The sequence below is a fragment of the Ceratina calcarata genome, unplaced genomic scaffold (assembly GCF_001652005.2).
Source record: "Ceratina calcarata isolate Rehan_Ccalc_2016 unplaced genomic scaffold, ASM165200v1 scaffold153, whole genome shotgun sequence".
NCBI lineage: Eukaryota > Metazoa > Arthropoda > Insecta > Hymenoptera > Apidae > Ceratina > Ceratina calcarata.
This window is the reverse complement of record NW_017136528.1, coordinates 250,345-263,003: the sequence shown is the minus strand read 5'-3', so window position 1 is coordinate 263,003 and position 12,659 is coordinate 250,345. Positions and strand designations below refer to the sequence as shown.

Here is a 12,659-nt window from a genome sequence, read left to right as displayed (position 1 = left end):
TTTAATACTTGATTTTCTATTACAATTCTGAACACTTTTCTAAATCACGTGGGTTTGTAAAAGTCCTGTAATAACTATAATTTATGTGTTCTCCATTTATTTAGTATGTCTGTTCAGAAATTATTAATTAATTATGAGGGAATTTTATGAGTGTTTTTATTTCAAGGAACAATTAGGGTAAGGTTAATGGAATAGAAAAGCAAATTTTCGAATTTCTCTCTCGACTGCTACTGAGTTCATTCGATATGCCAGTATTGATCGAATTTGAAAATCCATTTTGAAATCGATTTTCAATTAAGATTAAGTTCATTCAATTCGTCTACTGTTTAAGATGATTTAGATAAAACATATTTTAGATGAATTTCGATTATCTTGCATAGTGCAAAAGGCGATAAAATTTTGTGTTTAAAGGATGAAGAGTATTTTGAAGTGTCAAGCAAGAGGAGCAGAACGAGGTGGATCGTGAAAGTCTCCGGGCGTGGAGTGGTGCCATCTTATGTTCTGAAGCCCCAGTTTCGAGTGGCTCGTTTTAAAATTATCGAAAGACCAGTCGAATTAAGAATGTCTGTAAGTCGAATTCTTGCTGTAAATATGATTATTAAATGATGTCAATTGGATCGTGGTAATCTACGAGATGTACGAGGAGACTTATTACCGAAGTAACATTAGTTCTCGGTGACCTTATGGATTCTTTTATACCGACGCGAAGAGTTTAGACTGATTCGAGCGTCCTCTCGTCATGAACAGCTCTCTATTTTTAAACTTTACTGAAATAATATTGCAGAACGAGAGGGATATATATTTGTCTTCTATAGATTCAACTTTTATTCCAACGAAATTAAATCAGTTGTCAGATACGAGAATGGTCCTGTGCAATCTCGGTTCTTCAATTAGCGATAAGATTTGGGTTTATGAATAATAATCGAAAGAGCATGTATCGAAATTCCATTAATTATCCCATAATCTGATCATAATGGGAATGAATATCGATGATTCGATGCAGAATGTGAAATTTCTAATAGTAATTATAATTAAATTGACCGAGTAATCATATGAAACATGTATGAAACGTAATACACAGCAATGTTAATTACCATACCATCACCATATAGTAATTAATCTCGTCAATGGTCCAACAAGGTAAATTAACTCGACACAGTAGTTATATTCGCTTTCCCTCTCCCTCTCCCTCTCCCTCTCCCTCTTTCATTGATCCTGTCACGTTAATAGTTACGGAACAGAGAGTTCCCAGTTACTTTTTTCGCGATTCAACCGAACACGTATGTGTACAGCGGTCCGTTGAGAAACGTTTACAGATTTATTTTAGCTGGAATTAGTCCGCGTCAACGACACATGCTTGTTCAACGAGATTGGTTATTAACGGGTCGTTGGCTAAAAACAAAAAGCAAGAAGTCCCGCGGAAAATTTGTTACATCCATTCTCTTCCTCTCCTCGTAGAACTTTTTTCATTCCAATACCCGTCCTGTGCACACTGTTCCCGGGAATTAATGAAATGCAATTTTTCAAAAAAATCTCTCCCACTTGCTTTTAATGGATGTTTAAAAATGCTTAAAAACATCTTTCACTTTGCTTTTATTAGATACAATTGTTTAGGCTGTTCTACATTTGGAGACAAAAATTCTTGGTTCAAGATTTTTATTTCAACAAAATACAAATATATTTTTTATAATGTATAGTGTGGCACTGTTTTTCATATTTTACATAATTTAAATCATAGATTACGGAATCCTCCAACCGGAATCTACGAAGCAAACGATTTTAAAGGAAGTCAAAGAGTCAGGAAATTCCATCGACTCTTCTTGTACAAACTTTTAACGATTACTGTTTATCTTTATTTTATAGGGCATTTACGGAATTTTATTTATGTCCACATATTTCAGAATTGAACTTTCCTGATCCTTTTGCGTTCTATTTAAACTCTTAAATCGTTTTGCTGAGGGACATAAACTGATAAAACAGCGCGAGTCCAAATAATTTTGGTCTGAATATTGGAATAAATTTTATTTATACATTTTGTACTTATTGGCAATTGACATAAACTATTTAAAACACGCAAACAAGCAAATGCTTAAGACGATCTTAAGAATAAGCAACGACTCTGTATACCAGTCATAGATTTCTGAAATATATGTTTACTTCATTACGATCATTTTTTAATCTGATCGTAAACAGTCCAGAGGTTCCGGTAGTCAGGACCGATAAATTACGTTGCCAATCCCGTCTCGTTTCGCTCTATTTAATTCCACACTCGATCCCCCTAATCGAGTTCAGATCAGGCTTAATTGTTCACCGAAATTCGCGGAGCCACGCCAGGCTGCACTATTTCGTTCCTTCGCTAATCTAGCTCATTATACGCTCGTGATTTGCATCACGATACTCGTCCCCCCACCCCTCGTCTCCCGATCCTCGGGGATCGCTTCCGGCGATGCTTCGGCCCGTTCGTAAAGTAGCCACAGCCACGGTTTCCGGCGAAACAATTTCCTGTCGTGGTTTCGTGACACGCGTGCTCGCAAACAATGTCAGTCGCTTAAGGATGAGGGAATCAAAGGATGGGGAGATGATTAGAATGCTTTGAAGCGGTGCCCATGCAATCGGCGATGCACCGGATTGGTGGGGGGTGGGAGCTTTTGATGATAAAAATTGCGAATCAAGAATCAGTCGCCGGCCCCTCCGGTAGGAATTTGATGAATAAATTTTCCTACGGAAATGTTCAAATGGTAAAAGTCGCATACATAATTAAGATTGCTCAGAGTAGATTAGATGAATCGTTCCATGGCACCGTTTGACAAATCCTCGTTATGTACGAACGAATTCCAAGAATGTTATTACAAAGGTAAAACGTCTCGACTTTAAATCAGTTTACCGAGAATTTGTGAACGACGAACTTCGTAGAAGTATTACTCTTCATAATTTTCATGGATTTGTAGAATAAATAAAATAGCGAAAGTAATACAATTGAAAAAAATTATATCCTATCTCGTAGTACGCCTTAATTACATATTCGACAAGCTGACACAATATCTCTGCTGTTAATATGGAGAGTTCAAAATCACGCCTAAATCTTGTTAGTATGCATAGAACGCGTTCTCACCTGAACTCAGTGATTGGGTGTTACACGACTCGGTCTACATAGGAATAATCCTCTTGCGTTAATCGAAATTACTGGAAACACAGATTAAAGTATCCTGCGTTCTGGAGTCTGAAATCAAATATTCAATATCCGCGTTTCTTGAATTATTTATTCTCCTTCATTTCCGTTTTACGTCACCTCGTCAGTTGAAGGAATCTTCTTTTGCTTCTCGAATTTCGCAATTTCCCAGTTCGCAGCTATAGAGTCGTTCTTAACTCCCGCGTTACTTGGAGACTAAAGGGAAAAGCGATCTTCGAACATTCAAAGAATTCCCAAAGCTTTCATCGAGTCATCTTCAATCCTCCAATTTCAATTTCGACGGAGTTTGTTACCTATCTTGAAACTATCTTATTATCTTACATTTAACGTATTTAATACATGTTACAAAAATATTTTTAATTCCATAAATTGATTAAAGTGCATTTTAATGTAATTTTTTTTCACGTATTATGCTAGATTCAGAATACAGGAGAATGTCCACTGGTCTTTCGAGTTGATCTGGTCGACACGTTGGAGGGTGAAATACCACCGGAACATAACGATTTCCCGCAGGAGTCTATAAAAAAGGAGAAGAAGGGGAAAGGGAGAGCTGACGCGGGCGTCGGGAGATCGCCGACGAGAGAGGAATTCGACGATAATCTAAGACCGAACGAGGAATTAGCGATATTTGGCGGGAATCTACGACGTTCGGTGGATCGCGGTGGGTTTTCGTTTTGGAATCTCGACGAGAAAATGCAGCTATTGGTCCCCGATAAAAAGAAGGTATTCCCAGACGAAATCTCACTATGGAATTTCCAATACGAGAAAAATCCTACGTTTCTTAAACTCCTATATTTTCTTGTTTTATTATGTATTCAGTTGTTATTCAGCATTTTAAATCAAGGCTGTGCGAGCCGTAAGATCTCTGTCAAAAATTTAGGTGGAATTCGGTATAAGATTTCACTTGAAAGGAGAACAGACTATCGACGACACGAAGGAAACTGCAGGAACTGCGACAGGGAAAAAGAGAGCGAAGAAGGGATTGAAAATGGATGAAGCAAAGAAAAAAAGTTATTCCTATGTTGCAGTACTGAAACTGATGCTGGGAAGCTCGACGTTGAATGAATTCGTGATGATCTGCTCGACGAAATAATCAACTAATAATGGAGTCGTTTTTCTGTTTTTATAGTAAACAGTTCTTTCCACGAATATCGCTAAACCTATGCAAATTATTTCCGTTTATATGTATATTTGTCTATACTATCCAATGCATTGATCATTCATTCAGAATATGGAATTCGAAAGAGTGTATACGAATAATCGTTGAAACAGCTGCGCGTCACGTGCGAGAAACAAAGTTTGTAAATCAGTTGAAAGCATAAATAAATTGAACAGTCATTTAAATTGCATTGTTTTTCGCAAGGGTCTTTCTATCTACAGTGCAGCAAATGTGGCTATTTAATATACATACATATTTCGTTTTAATGAAGAAGGGATTGAAAATGGATGAAGCAAAGAAAAAAAGTTATTCCTATGTTGCAGTACTGAAACTGATGCTGGGAAGCTCGACGTTGAATGAATTCGTGATGATCTGCTCGACGAAATAATCAACTAATAATGGAGTCGTTTTTCTGTTTTTATAGTAAACAGTTCTTTCCACGAATATCGCTAAACCTATGCAAATTATTTCCGTTTATATGTATATTTGTCTATACTATCCAATGCATTGATCATTCATTCAGAATATGGAATTCGAAAGAGTGTATACGAATAATCGTTGAAACAGCTGCGCGTCACGTGCGAGAAACAAAGTTTGTAAATCAGTTGAAAGCATAAATAAATTGAACAGTCATTTAAATTGCATTGTTTTTCGCAAGGGTCTTTCTATCTACAGTGCAGCAAATGTGGCTATTTAATATACATACATATTTCGTTTTAATAAATATTTATAGTAAAACTGGTTTTAATCCTAATTTTTCATCCTGGCAAATCTTTCCTGCCAATGACAGAGTTCCTGTTCATTCAACTTTTCTTTCCTCTCCATCACCACCTGAACTTGTCCCGAGGTTTCTTAACTTTGTAAATATTCCTCCCGCTCCTTCGATTTCCTTCTTTCTAATTTTTCTACTCCAGACTTCCCAGAGTTCTTCTACTTTTCCTCTTGCCGCAAGATCTCCTCCCCCGCGCGCGCATAGCGGGAATACTCCATTATGAAGTATTCCTACTATTACGTTCTCCCGTCCGTCTTCCATCCGAGATGGTAATCGGAATTCCTGTTGCCCAGCAGCTAAAATACGGGCAATCCGTACTTCAAAATGCGAAGTATACCTACGGAAAAATTCGTTTCGGATTTTCTGATCGTGGATGAAACAGATTTTGCCATCAGGGAAAAGTGCCGGTCTCGGCAGATCATCTGCTCCTATGCGCAAGAAATGTGAAGTGTATCAATATATATAATGAAGACGAATAATTTCCCGGAATTCCGGTCTCCGTCTCGGACGGAAAGCGACCGGGAAAACATAGTGAGAGTGCTCCATAAAAGACGGGAAATAAATTCTACTTCCTTCCGTGCTTCGTTCTCCGAGAAATTCACTGTCCAACATTTATTTCAATATTTACATGGCGGACGTAAAAAAAAATACAATTTCACATCGTCGACACGGTTCCTCAGAACACCCATACTTACAAATAAACGTCGGCCAAAATGCATACTCGTCACGTTTCTCAAACAAAGTTCACTACTTCATAATTCAATACCTCGTTCTAAAAAAAAAATATGATAGCTTGACAACCACACCAGTGAATCGCGAATACATCGAAGGTATCTCTATCTACGAATTTATTCCCGCGACGTACTGTGCGTCGAATAATTACCGGCAGCTCACGGCAGCAATGCGCGTAGAGACACACGTGCATACCTGATCGCATTTATACGGCGGTGCACACGGATCCGGAGAATTCATAATTAATGCGAACGAGAAGCTCGTCGATCGACAAGCACGTCATTAAGCTCAGCGTTTCATCATACGCCTACATTAATTAGATAACTATTGTAATTGAGTCACATTCAGAGGTGGCGCAAGAAAATATCCTGATCTACTGAACGATCCATTATTCTTATATTAAATTAACAGATTTCGTCGCAAACAACTTGTATAATTTTGTTATCTGGAAATCAATTTCAGATAGACAAATGTGAAAAACAGGCAGGAACGTGATGAAACAATTGTCCCTATCATTTATATGTCATCAATTTTTTATTGAATTAGAAATAATGTTGTATCTTTTTCTTTAACTTATTGCTACCTTTTAATGCAATCTGTTACCAATGTCTCATATACTCTTCTTCATAAATATAAATAAATAAATAACTACATACAGATATATCTGTAATATTCTACGTTAACGTCGATAATCGAGCGTAGGAGACTTATTTCAGAATTTAACAACGTCAAGCTCCACGAATATATATATTTTACAGTAAAAATATTCTAACAAACTGAAGCGAGATTCGTTATACAATAATCGCAGAGAAGTAGGCTTGATAATTTATTACCCTACCGCACGAGAACAACTATAATTCAAATTTTTTATAGTATAATCTACAGGTCAACCGTGAATTATCTGTAGTACGCAGGTGTGACTGCGTACAGTTTCCTTTCAACGGTTGATTAGCGATTCTTTTTCCCATTGGTTGAAAATCAACGCCGATTTTCGTTTCAATTATTACTCCTAACTCGAGTTTATTACAATTATCAATCAGAGAACACGAGCGAAATGAGTGAATCCTTTTTTATATAATTCCAGTACATACTTCATGTGTATAATGAGTCACAGATTTGTTCACACAGTTTCATATTTATGTGATTTAAAACATTATTGAATTATATGATTTATTATAGTATTACGTGACACTGTTTCTCATTTTATAAAGAAATAAATAAACAATATGAAAAACCACCGTTTGGCTATAACTAAATATTATATGTATATTAAAAATTACAATGATTGTATGTAAATCAGACTGTGAGCCACTATTCGCTGGTCATCAATGAGAATCGTGTGCAGACTTATGTATGTACAAGTGGATAGATAAAATAAGCTAGATTACAAAGCTTGACAATTAGTTACATCCAGTGAAAATGGGAAATATCGAGTAACTAGGAACGATTTCTTCGATTGTAAAGAGATTACCCTGCGACCTCGCCTCCTCACATATTATATGTATGTATACATCCTTAAATGATTTCTTTATTTAATATATTCCTAATAGAGAGGTTTAAGCCAGGGCAAACAAACCGAAATAGATCAATAAACTGGTCGAGGCTTTTCGCACTATGCCCGGTATTTTCAAACAAAATTTACACCGCACCCAACGCAAACAACCCTGTCCCCTAAAGAAACATGTACACCCTTTCGCGGCTCGATACGAGAGCTAAAATTTGACTTAACAACCAAGATACGCAGAGCAAATATTTTACTATTATTTTATACCCTATCGATTCACGATTTTCGTCGTCCGCGAACGCACTGTTTCTTTAAGGAGGGAAGAGTAAATCCTTCCAAAGGAAGATGTCCGATTTATACCGAGGATCTCATACCTCGATTTTGGTTTCAGAGACGCGTCCCTCTTTCAGCTCCGCCTCTCCCATGGCTTGAGCAATGTAGCAATTTTCGCGAGTGTATTCACGAGAGTTTCTACGCACGCGAGTCTTCAGAGATAAAAAACCAACTTAAGCACTCTATTTAGTCTTCCATGTCTTCGTCTGGGAAAACCGCGAGGGAGTATTTTTCTCGGCTTCTCTTCTCCCCCGGGGGTTTGTGTTGCTCTTTTTTTTACCTGTGAAAAAGCTACCTCAACGTGGGCCGGGCACAGCAAAAAAATCAAGTCCATCTGAAAGCAAAGGGGTGGCAAAGGGGCGAACATTAGAGGGGGTGGTCTGTGGGGGGTGGACGTAACGCCAGCTCTGTCTTTAGAAAATCTTTCCAGCTAATCCAATTCGCCGACATCACAGGAAGACTGTATTACATTCTTTTCATGGTAAAGTCACATTAAGCCTTCCCCTTATAATATACGTTTGCCGTCTATTTTAATATAAAATTCATCTATAAAATGGAATTATAAATAACTGAAAATTGCGAAGTTCTGAAAATATTAATTTTCCTCTGTCAGTAAACACAGATAGATTTATTGGGTATAAAATTGAAAACAAATAAATTGGAATTTAGAGACTACTTTTATATTTATTGAAAGTGCAAATGTATGGAAAGTACGTTTTAACTTTTTATTTTAAACGAAGCTTCGCACTTCACTTTTATCATATTATATTGATTCGAGAAAATGATGTAGCAATTTCGTAATTATAAGGCGAAAGACGGGAGTAGCTCGCAGTGCACGGGGGAATTCTTGGTGGGGGATGAAAATTTATGGACAAATTAGGTGTTATTTACGTATGCGTGTCGTGCGGTAGAGCGTCCCGATGATAGGATAATAGCGAAGCGCTATAAGTAATCTTGTTCTAAACTGAACTGGATTACGTCCAATCGCTTCGTGCATGGGTCGGGGGACGACTATGACTATAAATGTTAATTTCGCGACCGTACATGTAAATTCAGTGCGAAGACCTTTTTCGCGTTGGTCAGCTGGTAACAAGCGCATGCTGCGATACAAGTTCTCGGATTCAAAAAACAGTTTAGGAGGTTGGGAGGATTGTGTTGGATATGAGTTGAAGTGCCTGTGATTTTTAAAGAACGAGGTCGCTTTCTAACCAGAAGATTGGAATGAATAAATCATACGCACACTCATTCGATTTCTTTTCATGAAACATGGGAGATTTTTAAAATAAAATATATAAAAATAAATAATTAATAAAATCTCTATTACTTTATCAATTTACAAAAATCAAATAAAATGGTCCAGCTTTGAACAAGGTAATTTCTTATTAATAATTAAATCTTCTGGTAAAAGCTCTGACGTTCTTACAACCAGCGTCGAAATGGTTAGTTCGATCCAGATTGGTTAAAGCAACCAACAATAATCGACAGGAAGCAAATGAAGTTCGCGAAACGTTTCTCTATTGAGACAATTATTCTGTTTACCCAGGAAAAATTATGCGCTCCTAGCCAGGAGTATCATCGTACTAATGCGAGTTATCGGATGCTGCGGACTATTCTGCCAAATATCATTTGCGTTTCACGGTCGTGTCGCGGGCGACAACTCGGCCGAGTTTCGGGACCTCGACTCGCGAACAGAGTTCTGTATCCACCTGAACAGCGTGTTCAAAACAAACAAAAAAATTACACGCTGACCGAAAAATGTGAAAAGCCGTTAAGTAATCGCTTTGTCTTGTTTCGTATTTGAGTCACCGTTCGTCTGTCTTACGAGGGAGAGAAAATTTCATACACGGAACGTCCGAAGAAAAATACTCAAGGATAAATTTTATAGGAAACGGGAGCGAGTCGGTGTGGGAATATTTATTAAATTCGATAAGGCAGACGCAAGTTCAACAGCGTTACAGCTGAAAGCCGAGATCGAGGTCCACCGAGAGCAGAACAGTACTTACTTGCCCCGCGTACATACATAGATACATAGTGTACTGGCGCAGACGACTTCTTTGAAAAATCGATTCATGTAATTCATTCGAATTCGTAAAACCCGGACACGTAAAAACGGGGCATAAAGTCTTTTTACGATTCGCACGCGCTGCTAAAATGAGACACTTTATCAGCACCAGCGTTAAAAACAGTTTTCAATTATTCTGTTTACCCAGGAAAAATTATGCGCTCCTAGCCAGGAGTATCATCGTACTAATGCGAGTTATCGGATGCTGCGGACTATTCTGCCAAATATCATTTGCGTTTCACGGTCGTGTCGCGGGCGACAACTCGGCCGAGTTTCGGGACCTCGACTCGCGAACAGAGTTCTGTATCCACCTGAACAGCGTGTTCAAAACAAACAAAAAAATTACACGCTGACCGAAAAATGTGAAAAGCCGTTAAGTAATCGCTTTGTCTTGTTTCGTATTTGAGTCACCGTTCGTCTGTCTTACGAGGGAGAGAAAATTTCATACACGGAACGTCCGAAGAAAAATACTCAAGGATAAATTTTATAGGAAACGGGAGCGAGTCGGTGTGGGAATATTTATTAAATTCGATAAGGCAGACGCAAGTTCAACAGCGTTACAGCTGAAAGCCGAGATCGAGGTCCACCGAGAGCAGAACAGTACTTACTTGCCCCGCGTACATACATAGATACATAGTGTACTGGCGCAGACGACTTCTTTGAAAAATCGATTCATGTAATTCATTCGAATTCGTAAAACCCGGACACGTAAAAACGGGGCATAAAGTCTTTTTACGATTCGCACGCGCTGCTAAAATGAGACACTTTATCAGCACCAGCGTTAAAAACAGTTTCTACTGATAAATAATAAAATAATACCAAATATGGAAGCAGTAATTTTCATAATTATTGCCATTTCGTTATTACGTGAATAAATTCTAAATGAATTCAATTAGAAGCTCAGTCAACGTAGTACAATTAAATGCATTAAGTGACTCAAATAATGAATTATTAATAATTAATAATTGAATTAATTATTCACTGATTAGAATAGATTCTTTTCTAACTCTGAACAGTTACATAATTATATTAAAGAATTATTGTATATTTAATTGAAAAAATATTATGCAGACATTGTAAACATTTTTCTATTTGATTATAACTAATTCTATTGCCATCTCGTTTCTTAATGATGAATTCTGATTTCTAGAAGTGAATAGGTATTGGGATGTTTTTAAACGACGAGCATCCTGATCACGCCAGACTTTTATAAGCTTTCCGAAAGCAGTAACCGAAAGCATGATGGCAAAGCTCTTTGTATTCTTTGGCGATAGGAACCAGTGGTCTGATTAGTCGAACGTTAAGATGAAATAAAGATAACCAGCGTTTCTTCCTTTATTTTTCTTGTCCAGAGCCCAATCCCTTTACCTTTATGATCGACGCGTGGATTCAACCCTTTAGCTGCGGTAATCACTTTAAGACGTTAAGTCTAATTTACCTTCGCTCGACTCGATGTTATTACAAGAACAGCTGCTCTTCTCGCTTCCAGTAATTAATTACATTAAATCCGACCACAGATTCGTTCGATGCTAAATTGATTTCGAACGAAAAAGACTTCCCGGTTTAAAATTCATATACATTTTCCACTTCGTTAAAAATTTGCAATTCAATATTCTTTCACACAGACTATCAGATTACGTAATATTTTTAAAGTGCATGTTCCTCTTTGTAAAAATGGAAATAAATATTCGACGCTGTTTACGACATGAAAAAACATGAAATTAAAGAGTTACAATTGGCCCGGGAGCAGCTAAAGGGTAGAAGAAGCGAAATTTGGTTGAGAAAAGGTACAGACCGTTCGCGTTTTCAGATTCAGAATTCAGCCTGGCGACCAGAGAAACCCGTCATGTCATTTTCGTGCCATCGAAAGTCACACACGCGACAAAGCGGTAGGAGAAGAAGTATTAACTTTTTGCCGCAGGGCATCATACATATTAATCCATAACAATCTGAAATTCAAAACAGTGATACTTTTCGGTGCCGCTTCGCGATCATCCGTCTCCGTTTACCGGAACCTAACGTTCATTCCAAGTGTTCAAAATTCTCGAAACTTGCGACATTGATTCCATACAAGCAATACCCACCGATCTTACGTCTTTCGTACATCATGTAAATATATTATATACTCGCGTGCCGTGTAAATTATCTCTAAACGAGTGACGATACAATAACGAGCTCGTGACGAATTCGCTTCATCGAGAGTTCCGGATTTCAGCTATCAATTCTCGTTTGCTCGAGCTTCGAGAAACTTGATATCTTAACGACCGTCTACGTAACAGAGCAGAATAAAGAAGAGAACAGAATGACTCCGGAATGCGCGTGGGTCGGGTAGGTTTGCGCCGGTGCCGCGTACCTGACACTAGTCGTCCTGGTCTGGCTGAGGCTCGGGTGCCTCTTCACCGGGGCGCCGTAGCCCCTCCTCGGGCAGCAGATCCACCACCCGCCGCAGGCAGCCGCCAGAAAGCTCTCCCTGAAGTGCTTCGACATAAATCCGTAAACGATCGGATTTATGCAGCTGGAACAGAACTTTCAAACTCGTAAACGCAGACGCGCCAATTGTCGCCGGTTATCTCGCGTAACTGAATCCTTCATGGGTGGGAAACGTGCGATCTGAGGTCGTGGCAATGTTCTGAAATGATTCTTTCGGAAAAGTAAATGCCGGAATTGGCACTCGAATACGAATTGATTTCAATCCTGAGTTTTTATTGAATATTCGAGTTTTATTCAGCGAATTACTTCAATTGATTAATAACAAAAAGGGTGGCTGGTTCGATGGAAGGGGATTCATATTTGATGAGAAATAAATGAAATTGTTTAATCCATTTCTGCTGCTAATTGTAAATATGTTAAATGCAGCAATACTTGTATGGGATATGATGAAGCAGATTTAAAGGAACAATATAATAA

General features: G+C 38.0%; 1 protein-coding gene across 7 annotated transcripts in view; it reads right to left on the bottom strand.

Annotated features, from left to right (window-relative positions):
* Positions 1-5,702: 5,702 nt before the first annotated feature.
* The window catches only part of LOC108632242 (pyroglutamylated RFamide peptide receptor), a 59,470-nt gene continuing 52,513 nt past the window's right edge, over positions 5,703-12,659 (bottom strand). The window contains exons 9-11 of one of the 7 annotated variants that reach the window (XM_026819516.1): positions 12,106-12,267; positions 9,897-11,701; positions 5,703-8,024 (exon numbers count right to left, since the gene is read on the bottom strand). In XM_026819516.1, the coding sequence (XP_026675317.1) occupies positions 11,623-11,701; positions 12,106-12,267 (241 nt within the window). In that variant the 3' untranslated portion in view covers positions 5,703-8,024; positions 9,897-11,622. Of the gene's footprint in view, positions 8,025-9,896; positions 12,268-12,659 lie in introns of those variants that run through there. The other 6 variants (XM_018036677.2, XM_018036678.2, XM_026819517.1 and 3 more) reach the window with 6 other exon arrangements.